This window comes from Microtus ochrogaster (genome assembly GCF_000317375.1).
Source record: "Microtus ochrogaster isolate Prairie Vole_2 chromosome 6 unlocalized genomic scaffold, MicOch1.0 chr6_random_2, whole genome shotgun sequence".
NCBI lineage: Eukaryota > Metazoa > Chordata > Mammalia > Rodentia > Cricetidae > Microtus > Microtus ochrogaster.
The window spans coordinates 8,032,038-8,047,882 of record NW_004949095.1 but is presented as its reverse complement, the minus strand read 5'-3'; the positions used below and the strand labels follow the sequence as shown (position 1 = coordinate 8,047,882).

Below are 15,845 nucleotides of genomic sequence, written 5' to 3'. Positions count from 1 at the left end.
GATAACGAGCATCAAATTGTGTCTCAATCTAAAAGTTTTGTTGCTTTGTTTTGTTTACCTAGCAATTTGCTTAAGTTGAATATGTTTTGGATGATGGCCTCAAAAAGGAGACTCTAACTCCTAGGGAAGGAAGAAGAGGCAGAAGAGAACATTTGAGAATAAGATTATATTGAATGAGCAGCTAGGGTGCTGTGTTTTTGAGAGAATTTGGCTTACGTCATACATAGTCTTGTAGTATTAGTGAGGAGAGGCGTGCCTGAAAGAAGAAAAGGAAGCCTGAGGTCTCTGGGAGGAATTTCAAAGTAAGAACAGTTAACTTCATTCTGAAGGACTGAAATCAGGCAAGAAGAGAGGTCAAGGGAGAAGGCAGGAGAAAACCTGGCAGGGCAGCCAGAGGAACAGAAGCCACAGGGGGCTGGCTGAATTCCCAGGACAGGTAGCCAGGTGGGACATATTTTTGGGGCTACTTGAAAAAGTTTGGTTTGTGGATTGTTTCCCTGGTGACTTCAAATCCACGGCTGGTTGTCTTTTTCCTCTTCTCCCTGTCATTCTTGTGTGGGACCCAGAAGCTGACCTCTGGTTCTGAGGAACCAGCTGAGGGAGATATAATGTGTTGGAAGGTCTTGAGAGTCAGCCTGGTGGTCCTGGCTGGGTGGGCATTCAGTACCACCAACTCGGAGCTGGGCTGGACACGCAAAAAATTCCTGGCCCAGAGGGGACAACTGAACCAGGTGTTGGAAGGGGAACACTGTTGGCTGGGGACTAAGATCCGAAGATCCAGAACTGCTCCTCAGCATCATCTCTTTGGGGTCTACCCAAGCCGACCCCAAAGCTACCCAAGGCCCTATGCTGTGGGGAAGAAGCGAACCCAGTATGGAGGATGGAGTCAACCAGGCATGGAGAGACAGGCTCTAAGTGTGGCTCCCCGAGACCTGACTGAGAACCCAGCTGGAGTGAGGAGGGAGCCTGAGCCACCCGCTGCCCTGTGGGTAGGGGATGGTCCTATTGGGCAATCAGAGCTGCTGAGAGATGATGACACTTATCTTGGCAACGGAGGATCCAAGGAGGCTCTAGGTGAGCCTGAGACTCGGGGAAGCTCAGAAGCTGCTGCCTCCAACATCGCCACCTTTGCGTACCAAAAAAGACCCACAGCAGAGACCCAGAGGAAGGGCCAGGCCAGGTCTAGGCTTCCTCGCCAACTGCTGAAGAGGCAGGCAGAAGATAGGATCAGAGACCCCCAGAATGCCCCTCTTGATTTCCAGCTCTGGTCTAAGAACCCCCTCAAGCACGGAGTTAGTGACAGTCCATTGGAGGGCACCATCCAAAATGGTGGAAGGGGCTCTGACTGGGGAGCAGAGACCTTTAACCCTCAAGAAGGATTGCCTGTACTGTACTTCTCTGGGAAGAGGGAGCGGCTGCTGCTGCGTCCAGAAGTGCTGGCTGAGATTCCCCGGGAGGCGTTCACAGTGGAAGCCTGGGTGAGACCAGAGGGAGGACAGAACAACCCAGCCATCATTGCAGGTAATGTCCCACTCTACTCCTGGGCTTTCTCAGGTCCTGGGGGTGTGTGACCGGCTCCATTTCAGTTGCGGGTAGACATAGAACACAAGAAGGGGAACGGGATAAAGCAGACAAGCTAGGAAGGCTTGGCCAGAGGGGCTGTGTGGGTGTGGGGTTTATTTATCAGAGCAGAAGTACTGCAGGCATCATCAGAGGAAAGATGACTCCTACCCACGACATCATTACCGCTATCGATCTCTTGGAGTTCTATACACTGTGCGTGCACTTAGGAGACCTCAGCTTAGCTCGTCCCCCCTTTTAAAGGGAACCGACTTGGATTCTTTGTCAAGGAGGAAGGGGAGTCACACCCTGCTTCCCATAGTCTAGCCTGGAATACTCAGGCACCTCTGAAAAGCAGGTGACAGCACATGGATGGTAGCAGTGAGTAATGCCCAGCTGGGTCCAAATAGCACAGGAACAAGGCTGCCACCCGGGAGCTAAAGAGGAAGGCAGCACCTGTTCCATGTCCCGGGGTCCCCTTTGCTTCACCCCAACAGATCTATTGGGAAAGATGGGCTCTTCCAGGTCAGGGTCCCGACTTCTATCCCTGGTGGTTGTTATATGAAGACCTAACTATGAAAGTGTTATTTATCATGTCCAAGTCTATAATGTTAACCAGAGACACTGGCTTGGCCTTGTTACCTGTGTTTATTTTGATTAACAGAGAAACACCTGGAAGGACAGACAAAAGGGCTTGGTTTGGAGTTCTTGCTCTGAGAGGTTGATTTCTGGCAAGGGGTGAGGGAGGGATTTGACTGTATATTTTATCCTTTGGTTTTTCATTATTTTTTTAGACATTCTGTCAAAAAAGAGTGGGGACAATAAGCACAAAATGTAATGATATGAATGCAAGAGAATGTGACAATGTGACCAGTTAGTTCATACCCTAACTAAAAAACATGCTTATCAGAAAAAAATAATGGCGCAAATTTGGATTAGTCAAACCCCCTTTCCTGTTTGTCAGTTCCATTCCATTGATGGAGACACTGAGGCAAGGAGGTTCCGGCTAGGGGGAAAAAAACCACCAGAATTCCTGAATTCCTAGCTCCTCAAACAAAGCAAAACAAACAAACAAATCTCACTCAGGTTGCCCGAGTGCCTCCAAATGAGTTGCAGACTAGGCAAAAAATCCGAAGGGCAGGAGCCTCCTCCAGTGGGGTGTCGCTGGAACATCCTTGTGGACACTCTGTCTCCCCCTCTTTGGCTGTGATTTCTTATTTGGAATCTGGGATTCCCAGACACTGAGCACTCTCCGGTCATGTGGCTTTGCTTTATTTTAGGTTTGGGTGGGAGAGGGGGTGAGAAAAGGGGCCAGGCTGGAACTAGGTGGGGGCAGAGAAAGAATAAGACGGAAATCCTTATTCTGGGGCCAAAATGGAAGAAATAATGAGATGATTATCTGATCGGAGCTGGCAGCTTCACAGTTTCCCCCAGATGACATCTTCCTGCTGCCTAGTCTGGCTTCCTAGTGCCCATCTGCCAGGGAGACTGCATGCTTGCAGTCTAGATGGAGGCCCACGGCTCTGACTATGCTTCCTCCTGCAGCAGAAACATAGAGGACCTGGAATCAGTTCCCTGGCTGGGAAGAGTAAGAGGATTCAAAAGGAATATATGTGGGAGGCTCTGAGGGGTTGTTGCTCGGGGTTATTAAAGTCCAATCCTGGAAAACAGGAACACAGCACCTAACCTCTGTATTTACCTCTCCAGTCCTGTCTCACACTCTTCAAGGAGAGGGATTTAAGATTTGACTTCAGGTCCAGGATTCTTGGGCTCCCCTTTGGCATGTATACCCTCATCTCCATGCGCCTCCCAGCCTTGCCTGTCTATCACCAGCAACTGTCTCCATACCACCACAGAACGCTTCCAGATTCTTCCCAAGCCCCTCAGAACCCTCTTAGCCTCTAAGCATGTAAAATTGGGCAGGAAATCTTCTTCAGCAATTTGGCTTCCAAAGTTTCTTTTTCCTCAAATCTAACTGGTTCCTGTGGTATTCGGGGACTTCTCTCTCAAGGCTGCTTCTAGAAGGTGAAGCGTGAGGACAACCAGACCTGTCTGCCCCATCTTCCATCCTCTGTCTTTCTTCAGACTTGTGCATGGTCCAAATTAGCCTCAGAAGACTTAGGGTAAAAGCCTGTGGGAGGCAGGGGTTAACAACAAGGTCTCTATTCTTCGGGCTCAGCAAGCAAGCTGCTGAGAACTTAGCATCCAGGTCTGCTCATTGTTTTAAATGCTGTTATTTCACCTGTGAACAGCACAGCTAATGACCATGAGGTTGCCAAGTCAAATTCTCAGTATAAGAGTCTCTACTTTGCATGCGTTTACACACATCTCTCGACAATTCATTTTTTCTTTCTTTCTTCCAATGGAATGAGCCCTCAAGCTGGTCACTACTTGCTCCTAGTGTGGTGGAACTTGAGCTACACAGAGTGACAAGGTAGAATCAGATTTCTGAGAGATACACACACAAGCCTGTAGCTGTACTTGTGTTGCTCCTCTGAGGGTGGGCCAGCAAGCTGCAAGGCTTGGCTCACACTCTGCCGGCAGCTTTCAAACCTCAAGTTCCGCCTACTTAACTCAAGCCAGCTTCTAAATCCTTTACCTACAATGCTTGGGGTATTTTCTCTTCAGCAGAGACCTCAAATAATTTAGTCAACACCAGTCACAGCAGAAGAAGCCCCTACCCACAGCTGTGGAGCCTTAGGGAAGAGTTCCAGCACAGAGCACTAGGTGGCAGTCTTGTTTCATGCTCAGGAGACTCGGAAGCCACAAAGTGGGGAATGTCTCTCATTTCCTTGAGGGCTGTCCTGTCCCAGCCTCTGGGCTGTAATTTAATCACCTTCTCCCAAAATGTTGTTGGTAGGCATCCCTCGGGGTCCACTTCATATAAGTCTTTTTTTTTTTTTTTTGAAAGGCCTGTCTGGAATAGCTTAAGCAGCTTTCTTGAGAGTTGTGACTAACTTGTAGCTCTAGCAAGATGTGAAGAAAACAAAATCAGCTAGAATTACCCTCTCCCTGCACTCTAAGTTCCCGCATTCTTCTGAAACAAGTCAGACTCCAGAATGAGTTGCAAGAATGCTTTTCATGCGGGTTGAGGGCAACGCAGGGCATGCAAACTTCACGTGTTGAGGACCCCCCCTGGCCACCCTCTGAAGTTGCCTGTTTCCCACAGCTGGGGCTGACCCGTGGCAGTGGAGAGAGAACTGCTCTGTGGTGGGGTTCTTCACAAAGGTAGCCAGTTAAAGGTCTGGCACGCTGAGGCTCTGTGGCAAGCTAGGAGAAGCCTGAGGTTAGGAGCCCATTAGGTTGGGCCATTAGAATTTAGTGGTTGAATAAGCCGTCTTCTGTCCTACCCTAGTGTGGATTCCTTAAGGTCCAGTACCCAACTCTGAAACCATCTGAGTCTTTCCCGCCCCTTCAACTTCCTTTCCTCTCCTTCAACCCCAACATACACAAAAGAGAACATTTTAATAGGTTCCTCCGCACCCATAATTGATTTCAAATGTTCCCTGAAGTCGCCCAGCTGAGTAACCACCTGCAGCTCTGAGCTACAGGACACTGAGTCACTAAGTCCATGCTAGGTTGGAGCCCAAGCCCAGAATTCTTAATCCAACAAATATTTATTGAGTGCCTTGCCATGCGAAGTGTGGCAAGTCATTGAGGGGGAATAGAAAGATGTCTGAGAAGCTGTCCTTGACATGAAGTTGGTCCACTGAGTGCCCAAACTTTACAACATGTCCCAGTGTAGAGCCTGGGGACAGAGAGACTTGGAATTGAATTTTTCTTTAATACGGAATGGGACAATCCTCTCTGGAAATCCATCCAGCTTCTTTTTTTTTTTTTCTTTCTGAGCTATGCTTTTCTCAAGTTGAAAAATCAAAGGAAAAATAGAGTTACATATATATGATTCCATACAAAAAAATCCCAAACAAAAGAGAAATAAGGAGACTCACTGAAGAGAGAAGTGTTTCCAATAAGTTGTATAGATAAACTGCCCAAACAAGATTTGGCTGTGGGACTTGTATACTTACCAGAGACATTAAAGGTATTTAGCAGGAGACATCCAAATTAAATTAATTTCTAATTTAATTCTAATTTTTTTCTCAGCAGAGATATTAACATAAATTCCTTAGGAATTTAATTTTATAATCTATGAAACAGGAATGACTGTAAGTAGTTTTTTCTTCACAATATGTCTCAAGATAAAAATGGTAGACTAAAATGTCCAAATGAATCAATTTATTTCATTAAAAAGTTTCATCTGATTTTTTTTTTGAGCAGCATTATTTCAGATCAGTTGGGCAATGGTGCTAAAATGTTTATTTTCCTGAGCCATAAGCCTTATTGAATATCACATGAGATCTGTGCTTACTTAATAGAAAAAAATGTACACATTTATCAGAGTTTCCTCATAGTCAGAGACTGCTGACATTGCATCCCTCTTCAGCACCTATTGCTAGCTTTTCTGTGTGAGTGACGTGTACGGGATGACATTTTAGGGTAAAGAGGTCTTGATCATTGGGAATGCAGGGCTTTGGAGAAGGCATGAGGGCATGGATGGAGGAGACTCACATAGGCAAGGAGCAGCATATGCCTCTTTCCCAGAGCTTCCCTGAAAACAGGGGTCTCTGTCCGGCTGAGTGTTTGTCCTCACTAGACCTTGGGGAACCACCCTGTTCCTCTCAGATCCAACTTCTGGATCAGGACTCTGATTCCCAGGGAAGTTTGTAGTGGAAATTTTTCTGGCACCCTAGATGTTCATGTGAGGGTCCATGGCTGTCTCCTGTGGTGGCCCTGCCCTCTCTAGTGACCGGGAGATGCATAAGACCTGATGTTCGTGACTTAACATCTTTGCTTTAGAGTTTTCATTGTGAGACTCCATGGCTCCTGGGGAGAAGCATGTGGATGTTGTTTAGTTTGAGTGGCAACTCTGACCTCTCATGATCACCTTGACAGCTCACTCTGGTACCCTCATCCCTAGGAGCCTCGCTGGTGATATGTGTAGAGTGGCCTTTCTCTCTGTGTCTCTCCCTCTGTCTCATCTCCTTCCATAGATCTTCTTGAGTGCTTTTCTGCACTGCACATTGCTTCTTGCTTATTAGTTAGGTATGGCTCTTATTCCTATCAATTGAACATCCCCTAGGAGCAAAATGAATAGTCAACTAATATTTGTCATCCCCAAACACCTACTGGAATGTTAGAATCAAATAATTCTAGAAATTATGTTTCTAGAGTAAACTTGGTTTAGACAATTGAATTCCCATTGGGATGAGAAGAACTTTCTAGAACTGGAGGCTTTTTGTGGGGATCCAGGGCGACAGCTGTGATGTTCTGCTGTTGCTGCCTACAGAGTGTCTGAAGGGCAGCTGAAGGAAAGGGCTGAGCACAAGGTTGCCCACTTGCCTTCAATAGAGGTGTCCCCATCTATCTCATACGAGCAAAAAATAGAGTTGTTTTAAAGGGAGTTTCATCCTCATCTATAGACCAAGGGCTGGCATATTATGGCCTATGAGCCACATCATCTCCAAAGTTGAAGCTGTTGCCATAAATGAAGTCTGATCAGGCACACCACCCTCATTTGATTATGTGTTCCTTGTGGCTGCTTCCACGGTGAATGGCAGAGTTTAGTGGTTGTGACAGAGACCACACAGCCTGGAAAGCCTAAAATATGTATGGTCTGGCCCTTCACCACTGAAGGGGGAAGTGTGCCAATAACTGCTCTAGAGCATCGCTGCATGGACCTCAGTATGCATGGAGGCCAGCTGGGGTCCACCTAAAAGCAGATGCAGAGGGAGTATGTTTTTCAGGGACCCAACACAGGGAGCTCTTGGACCACAGACTGTGTTTGTATGGAGACCACCCCTCCCTGAAGGGGCAAAGATAAGGGAAGACCAGATCCTCGTACAGTTGATTCTGGCCCAGGTATCATCAAAGGCCTTCCAGAACACTCTTAGATGGCTTCCTTCTTCTCCCCTCTTCCTAGGGTCAGGCTAACACCACGGGCTGGTGGCTCTCCCAGCTTTTTCTAGCTCTTTCCATATTTTCAGAGTTGTTTTAATCTAACAAAATCTTTGCATATTTAACCCTGTTTTGGCATCTGCTCTTATACTCTGCTCCCCAAATGCAGATTTGGGTTCTGTTTATTGGGGAAGCCTGGGACTCTGAATGTCTCACAAGCTCCTTTAGGACTGTTGCGGCTGCTCCTGGGGACTGGTAAACGACACTCCACATTTGTGAACAGAGGGTCGTGGGTGGCAGGCTTTTTCTGAAAAAGACCAGATGCTAAATAGTTCAGGCTCTGTAGGCCATACAGCTTATGATGCAACTCCTAAGCTCTGCTCCTAGTAAGTGCTCATCACCGCAGCTGATGCACAACCACACTGCTCGGCTGTGCTCCAATAAAACTTTATCAAAGCAAGTGTCGTGCTGGGCCTTGCTCCTCAGTAATTGTTTGCAGAGCTTTGGTATAGAGGGTTCTTCCTGAAGACCATGCTTCTTCTATATTTCTTCTGGCCTCGTTTTCTCATTCCACATGGTCCGTGCTAATCCATCATGTTCTATTGTGTTCCACCTGGTGAACTCCAAACAACAGGCTTATGGAGAACACTAAGCCCCCCAGGAATCACAGGGCATTAGATTCTGAAGCATCATTAAGGAAAGGAAACAGGAAGATAGAGCTGATAGGGCTCCCTTATAATACCATGACATTCCCCTGGTTTTGTGCTAGCTGGGCGCTTGAGCCCAGTCTGGTTAGGGCTTGGCATAAAGTCTTGTAACTTTAGATCCAAGACTTTTGAATCATCTAATTGTCTAGTGTGGGGTCGTTGGCAGATGGATTTCCTCTGAGCATGACAGGGTGATCATCCCATTGCTTCACTCCTTCTTCCTTAGTAGCTGATGTGTTATTTTCTTTTCTCTCTTTAGTCCTCCAATCTTGTTAAGGTTAAAGGCTCTTGTAGGGCTGTTTGACCTCGGATGCACAATGCACTGAGTGAGGCTTCTGAATTCAGGTGGCATGGTGGGCCTTCAGGGCCTGTCCCTGTGGGGTTTGATCTCTCTCAGTACACAAGGACTAGATGGGAACCCCAGAGGCCTTTGGGTGTCCTTTCAAGCATGTAGCACAGGTTGCTAAGAGTGACAGAGGCAGAGCTGTAAAATGGGAATCACCTTTGGTAGAACAAGCAAATCCGTTTGTTTGCCTGTAACCAGCCACACGTTGTCCTTCCTTGCCTCTTGCTTCCTTTCTTATGCGCTTTTTCTTGTTCTTCTGGGACTGGCCATCTGATTCATTCAGAATGTGTATGCCAGGAGGTCTGGCTCCCTCTCTTTCCTGTTTTAGTTCAGACCTTGTGGAGGCCAAGTAAACACCTTATTTGGCATTTATTAAGGAGAAGGCAACACCTTCATTTGGATCCCGAGGCCATGCACCCTGCAGGTTCAGGAGCTTGAGTTCCTGATGTCACAAATAAGTACATAAATCTCATGCCTCTGCCCATGAGGCCATGGAGCTAGGTTTCTCCAGGGCCTCATCGGATTTGTTTCTGTTTACATCACATGCACCCTTACTCTTGTCCCTGCCAGAGAGCATATTTCTTGGCCAAGTATGTGTCCCCCAAATAACAACATTCTTCCCTTCCTGTGTTTGCTACCTGCTTTAAAACAATATTACTTAAAAAAGAAAGAAAACAGCTAGGAAATAAAACTCAGGGCAAACAAAAACAGTTTTCTCTATGACTCAGAAGTCACTGGTGGAGAAAAGTGGTTCTTCTCAAATATACAATACAGCAACAGGAAGCCAAGGCTTCAGAGCATTTTGAAGTTGAAGCATTGCCATGACAACCAGTTGGGATAGCAAGGGCAGTAGTTGTGGCTCATTGCTAGTTTGGCAGTCCAGTTACCTGACCAGAGGTGAAGTCACAGAGCTTTGAAACATTGATCAGGCCTTCCATCCTTTAGGCACTAACTTAACGTTTTGTCTCTTTTATCCAAGTACTTGTTGTACATCCTGGGCAGGTTATGAAAGTAATTTCGTATTATGCATGTTCATTCATTCGTTTGCGCAACACTTATTAAGCTTCTATTCGGAGAAGTATCAGACATTATGACCTCTGTTAGAAAATTAAGACTAACTAAGGGCTGTGCCTACAAGATGCTCACAGTCTGATGAGAGGCTTTTATAAATGATTATAATCTTTATCATGGCCATGACTAGCTGTGTGAGGATGAGCCATAAGCACAGTCAGGTCTGGCTGCTGGCAAAACTAGGGCAAAAGTGAAAGATAGTGTCAGATGGCACAAGGTGCCAAGAAATCCACCAGGGTGGGGGCTGGGACTCAGCAGGTGGGAGTCATAGACTAGTTTATGGAAAATTGTTTCACTCCAGTTGGATAGAAGAAACATTCTAGTTAGTAGAGTTGTTGATGAGAGGAGGGGAATGAAGGCACACAGAAGGATGTTAAAGAAGGTGATGTGGGATGCCCTTCTGTATATGTGTTGCTCTTATTGGTTAATGAATAATGCTGCTTTGGCCTACAGTGGGGAAGAATATAGCCAGGCTGCAAGAGATACACATTGAGAGTAGGCAGAGTCAAGGAGATGCCATGTAGCTGCCAAAGGAGGCAGATGCTATGTAGCTGCCCAAGAAGCAAGAGGTAACAAACCATGAACCTCATGGTAAAATATAAAATAATAGGAATGGGTTAATTAAGATGTAAGAGTTAGTTAATAAGAAGCCTGAGCTAATAGGCCAAACAGTGTTGTAATTGATATAGTTTCTGTGAGATTATTTGGGTGTGGGCGGCCGGAAAATGAATGAGCAGTCTCCATTTACAGGAGCTCCAAGACTCAGGGCAAAATGTTAAAGAACTAGTGATCTCAAGTGAGAGACAGCATAAACATAGGGGAATAATAGGAGATAAATAAACATAAATGTAAAGTGTGCAAAGGTGGACTCAATTATTGCAAGGGGTTATCATAGTGATATTTTCTTGGCAACTTCCATAAGGCTGACTTTGTGTCATGCACTACAGATTAGACTGTGCAACTCAAGAGGTCTTCAGGACGACGTGAATGGCAGAACAGAAAGTGGAGAGCTCAGAAAGAAATAGGACACTGCCTGGTGGCATGCAGCCAGTGGGTGCTGAGCTGAGAAACTAGTCAGAGTACACAGAGCCAAGGTCACCCACCCCACCTGTGGCAGACAGAGCTGAAGTCTGACCTTGAGATCCTGCCTCAGAGGCAACCCCTCCTCTCTCTTTAACCTCTTACCCTCTTCCATTTTCTATGTCAGTGAAGGCCCCATCCACACAGGCTGAGCTACTATGTGTGACATTGAAATCATTTTAATTTAATATAATGTAGAATCAGAGGCAGCTCCTAGCTCAGTTTATTTTTTTCGTTCACTCGCTCACTACTTCTTTTATTCAGCAGATGTTTATTTAACACAAAGTAGGCATTCAATACTTTTTAAAGCCCCTGCTTCACACAGAATACTTATAAACATGAACCGTAGCAACCGTCTATCTTAGACAATGTTTGTTTCAAGGCACATTAATAATTTGAAATAATTGTATAATAGAATATCTCTATAATCCGTATTATCCAGTCCGTGGCATCGATCCTGAAGCTAGAGGTAATTTGGAGCAAGATCCATCCTTGGGTGTGGTGGTCTTAATGGGCCCTTGGACAGAGCATAGGGTATGATTGGCCTGAACTCAGCCAGGGGTAGGCCATGACCGAGGAGAGGCCTGAAATGGTAGCCTCACCCTCTTTGTCTCTTTCACTCTGTGCTTTCAGCATTTCTAGGAAATGAGCAGTGTTATATGGCAGTGTGTAGCTCAGACCCTGAAAAGGGAGGCAGCTGTTCCCTTCTGTTCTTGGCAGTTCTTCCAACATGCTCCTTCCTGACCCTGCCTTCTACTAGCCTGCAACATTCCTCAGAGTTCCAAGTCATAGTCCCAGCAGGTCTACTCAGCAAGTGTGCCTTCTGGTCTCTCATTAGCAAATCTAGACATTTCTGGATCTCAGTTATTTTTGTGTCATCCAGCCTCAGGGCAGATCCTGGGATAGAGTGGGTACCTTGTTTTAATAAATAGTTAGAGAATACTCTGGACCTTGTAGACATAGAGCTTGGTCTCTTCTGACTACTTAATAGAAAGCATATCTCAAAGTTATGGGCTATTTGGGAGTTCTTTCTTTCTTCTCCACATGGTATACCCGTTCCTTGCCCTCCTGTAAATGTACTGCCTATGATTCCTCCTCCTGTGAAGTTTATTACCTCTAACTGTTGAGAAGCATCACCAGCTCTGGGGTTTGGACTTCTAGTTTTGAGTCCATTACTCACAATGCAAAATCCCTCACCTGCAAAATTGGAGCCACAGTAATTTTTCTCTAAGAATGCTGTGGGACAGTGGTCTTGTACCCTGTAAAGATGTGTTACTTGTATTTTAATAAAACACTGATTGGCCAATAACAAAGCAGGAAGTGTAGGTGGGGCAACCAGGCAGGAAGTATAGGCAGGACTATCAGAACAGGAGAATTCTGGGATTAGGAAAGACATAGTCTACAGTCCTCACCAGCTGCCGAAGAAGCAAAATGAAAATGCCTCACTGATAAAGGTACCAAACCACATGGCTAACACAGATAAGAATTATAGGCTAATTTAAGATGTAAAAAATTAGTTAATAAGAAAGCCTGAGCTACTAGGCCAACCAGTTTATAATTAATGAAGACCTCTGTGTGTTTCTTTGGGACTGAATGACTATGAGACTGGGTAGGACAGAAACCTCTGTCAACATAAGAATAGTGATTACATTGAACTAACCATGAATTTGGAGTTATACTTACTTCGCAGGAAGTCCCTGACCAGTGCTGGTGGCTGTTTCATCTCTGGTGGTGCAGAGAACTCTGCTAGCTAGGCTCTCTGGGTCTGCCTTCTTTGCTTCTCTTCCTCATGGCCTTCCTTACCCATGCTAGTGCCTAAAAATGCCTTTGGCTTGAACACTTGCTGCCTGCACATCCACGCAGTTCATGGACTTATTAGCAGTAGAACCTCAATTACCTGAGTCCTGGACAAACAGTATCCTTAACCAGCTAATGGTTTGCTTACTCTGCTTTTTAGGCAAATAGAAGGATGCAATTATAAGATGAGACTGAAAAAGAAATCTAGTCACTAAAATCCTTCATTAGCACATGGAACAATCTTTCCTCTTTCTGTACCTACATCCACACTCTCAGGTGTGGATAGAGAGGACCAGCTGCGATACTGAGGGATGAAGATTCTAGACATTTGTCTGTGAAAACAGCAGCCTAGTGAGGCACATCCAGGGAAAGACATTTTTCCTAGAGTCAAACGGCGGCAGCTTCTAATTTGGTTTCATTTCAGCTCTTTCTGGCTGCTTCTGTTTAATTTAGATTTCTCATTGGAAAGTAGAAGAAAAGATTTTAGGAAGATTTTTTAGTAAGATATGATTTTCTTTTCTTTTCTATTTTTTAAAAGATGGCTTTAGTCCTTATTTAACCCTAACTATCAGTTCATTAGATGATCACATATTTTCCTTTGCCCTGTTTCCTCAGAGACCAAGCAGAGCAATTCCAGGCAGGGGTTCACTCAGAGGTCTGAACTAAGAGAATGCTCTTTGAACACAGGCCTCTGCAGACTCACCTGGGTTCAATTTGAGAACATAAGCCCTGACTGTCTGACACAGTTGTACAGATACACAAAATCACTGAAAATTTAGGTCTGACGGGCATAGCCTTTGGGTATGTGGTCCTGAGTGGGCTGTCTCTCAGTGCTTTGTTCCTTGAAAGCAGAGGCCTCTTAGGTGACTTGTGACTGCATGGCAGAGGTATGAACATTTAGGTATTACTAGGTAAGCCCAGATAGTATGTATAACTGAATGATTATAGTAGCCACTGGGCAAATGATTTATGTTACAAGAGCAATTAACGTATCAGATTAAGAAAACTTGCTCTGCAGAGTCTATTGTCGTCTGACCAATAGTGGTAGGTTATTTTCAAGGCAAAGTCTTTCCTCCAAGCTTGCTTTAACTCATGTACTGCAGGACCACTGAGCATGTACGGACTACTGTTTAAGAATTTCCTAGGGTGGTATTGATTCTGTAAATTGAACCCACTAAAAGGCACTGCTAAACAAATTCCCGAGAGACTTCTCAAAGTCATTTATTTGATGGAGAAATGAAACAATAGGAAATTGGAATTGGAGCTGTTTCTCAGGCATTAGGGAAGAGTTTGTGGGAGGTGGAGGTAGAGGATGGTGGAGAAAGGGGAATATGTGGGGCTAAGGGTACCAGTGTGTGTCTGTGTCTCTCCGAGGATTAATGAGCTCTGGAGGCCACGGTATTATGTCAGGATGAATGTTTGTTCTATTCCAGACTCTCTCTGGTGTATGACTTTGCCTCCCTCAGAATTTGCGTCTCTTGCCTTCTGCATTTGGGGAAGAATATGCTATACTACTGGCCTTCCCATTTTTGTTAAGGGGAGAGATCAGCTTGATTGGAAAGCACGCTGCAGACAGCTTTCAACCTGTGATGAGAAACAGCAGGCTGCTCTACCCCTCTCCCCAGTATAGATGCTCACTGTGTAAACCCTAGGAAGTCAACTTCAAGCCATTGACTAGCTCTTAAGGGAATTTCTTAGCTACAGAATCAGCATAGTTCACCGAGGCTCAGGAACTTTCATACTGTTTGTTCTGAAAGGCACAAATAATATCTGCCAATAAATAAGCAAACAAACAAACAGAATTTCCCAGGTTTTAAATTGCTCAGACTCTGTTTCCCTTCTCCCTCAAACCCTTCTTTGTAGCAAACACTACACATAAGGAACACTACAATATTCATTAAACTTCTGCTATTTGCTTATGTGAGGAAAAACAATTTAGTATTGCTCAAATATACTGAGATGATGGGTGGTATCTGGCAAAGCACTGAGTCTGGAGGAAGTTGCCCGGATGAGTTAGAGGGGACAAGGATGAGAAGGGCTCTTTACTCTTCCCGGTCCCCAGTAGTTAAAGGAAGAGGAGGTGAGAGTCAGCATGCCTCCTTATAGGCCCTGCCTTTGGGGCAGAGCCCTGCTAGGTCAGATGAGTAGCTTCTCCCTCTGTGGGAGTGAGCTGTAGAGGGTGAAAGATTAAATACTATGTTTTAATTAGAGAAAACAGAGTTGTTGTGTGACATGTTTTTAGTTGGGAGGATGCCGTTGACAACTCTGCTAAAAGCTGTCTGTGGATCCAAGCTAGTAATGACTTACTTATTCCTACCATGGGCCAGATTCAGGCCTTGATACGATGGGAATCAGGGGAACTTAAGGAAGGACTGTCAGCTCTCAGGGAGCTTGTAAGTTTCTTGAAGAGATGGACCTCCATGTGCTAAAATAATGACCTTAGCCATGGGTACACCACAAACTGCTCATTCTTAATAGTTCTACAAGTGCTAGTGTTTCCATCCTCTCTCTCATGCTGTAAGCCAGCACTACTGTATTAGGTGCATTTTATGGACCTGGAAGCTAAGGTAAGTGGGACCAGCTCATGTTGCTACTCTTTGCCTGATCCAGTTGCTCTACTTCATAGCCTGCTTTTTCAAACACACACACACACACACACACACACACACACACACACACACACACACACACAATTACTAAGCAACCTGGTTTTCAGCTGACTGATGACCTGGCCCTTCTTGATCATTTCTCGGTCTCCAAGGCTTGTTGGGGAGATGTAGGGCTCTTGGGATGGAGTAGGGATATCCTAGGGATGCCCTGGAAACTATGAAGGCACTGGCCACTTTTCAGCAAGGCACGTTACAAATGTAATTTGATTACTCTGATAGCAACTCTGGCCTCCATGGATTAGTGCTTACTTCCATTATATATGTATTATACTCACTCGATGAATTTTCAGCCCTACGCAAAATTAATCAACACTTATTCTCCAAGAAACAGTCCACTCTGACTTGAAATCCTGCTAACTGGGGACTTGGGTATAGCCTAGTGCTAACCTGTGGTTTTAATATGTGCACTGTATATTTGATCCCTACTAACATTAGAACAAAACAAATGAAGCTAGACGTGTAGCTCAGTGGTAAGCACTCACCTAACACAGGCAACCTGTGATTCCATTTCTGATATGATAACAACAGGCACAACTGCTGCCATCCTGGGGTCCTGCTCCTCATAGCATAGTGAGGTTCAACACCTCAGCTTCACTTGCAAGTCTGTTGGAAGGCATGGTTTCAGGTATTTCTTAGCTTTTTTTTTTTTTTTTTTTTTTT

The 15,845-nt window shown here is 45.2% G+C and overlaps 1 protein-coding gene across 1 annotated transcript in view; it reads left to right on the top strand.

Moving 5' to 3' along the window:
• Window positions 1-608: 608 nt before the first annotated feature.
• Pappa2 (pappalysin 2) overlaps window positions 609-15,845 on the top strand; it is a 246,201-nt gene continuing 230,964 nt past the window's right edge. The window contains exon 1 of the mRNA XM_005363933.2: window positions 609-1,521. Within this exon, the coding sequence (XP_005363990.1) occupies window positions 609-1,521 (913 nt within the window). The remainder of the gene's footprint in view (window positions 1,522-15,845) is intronic.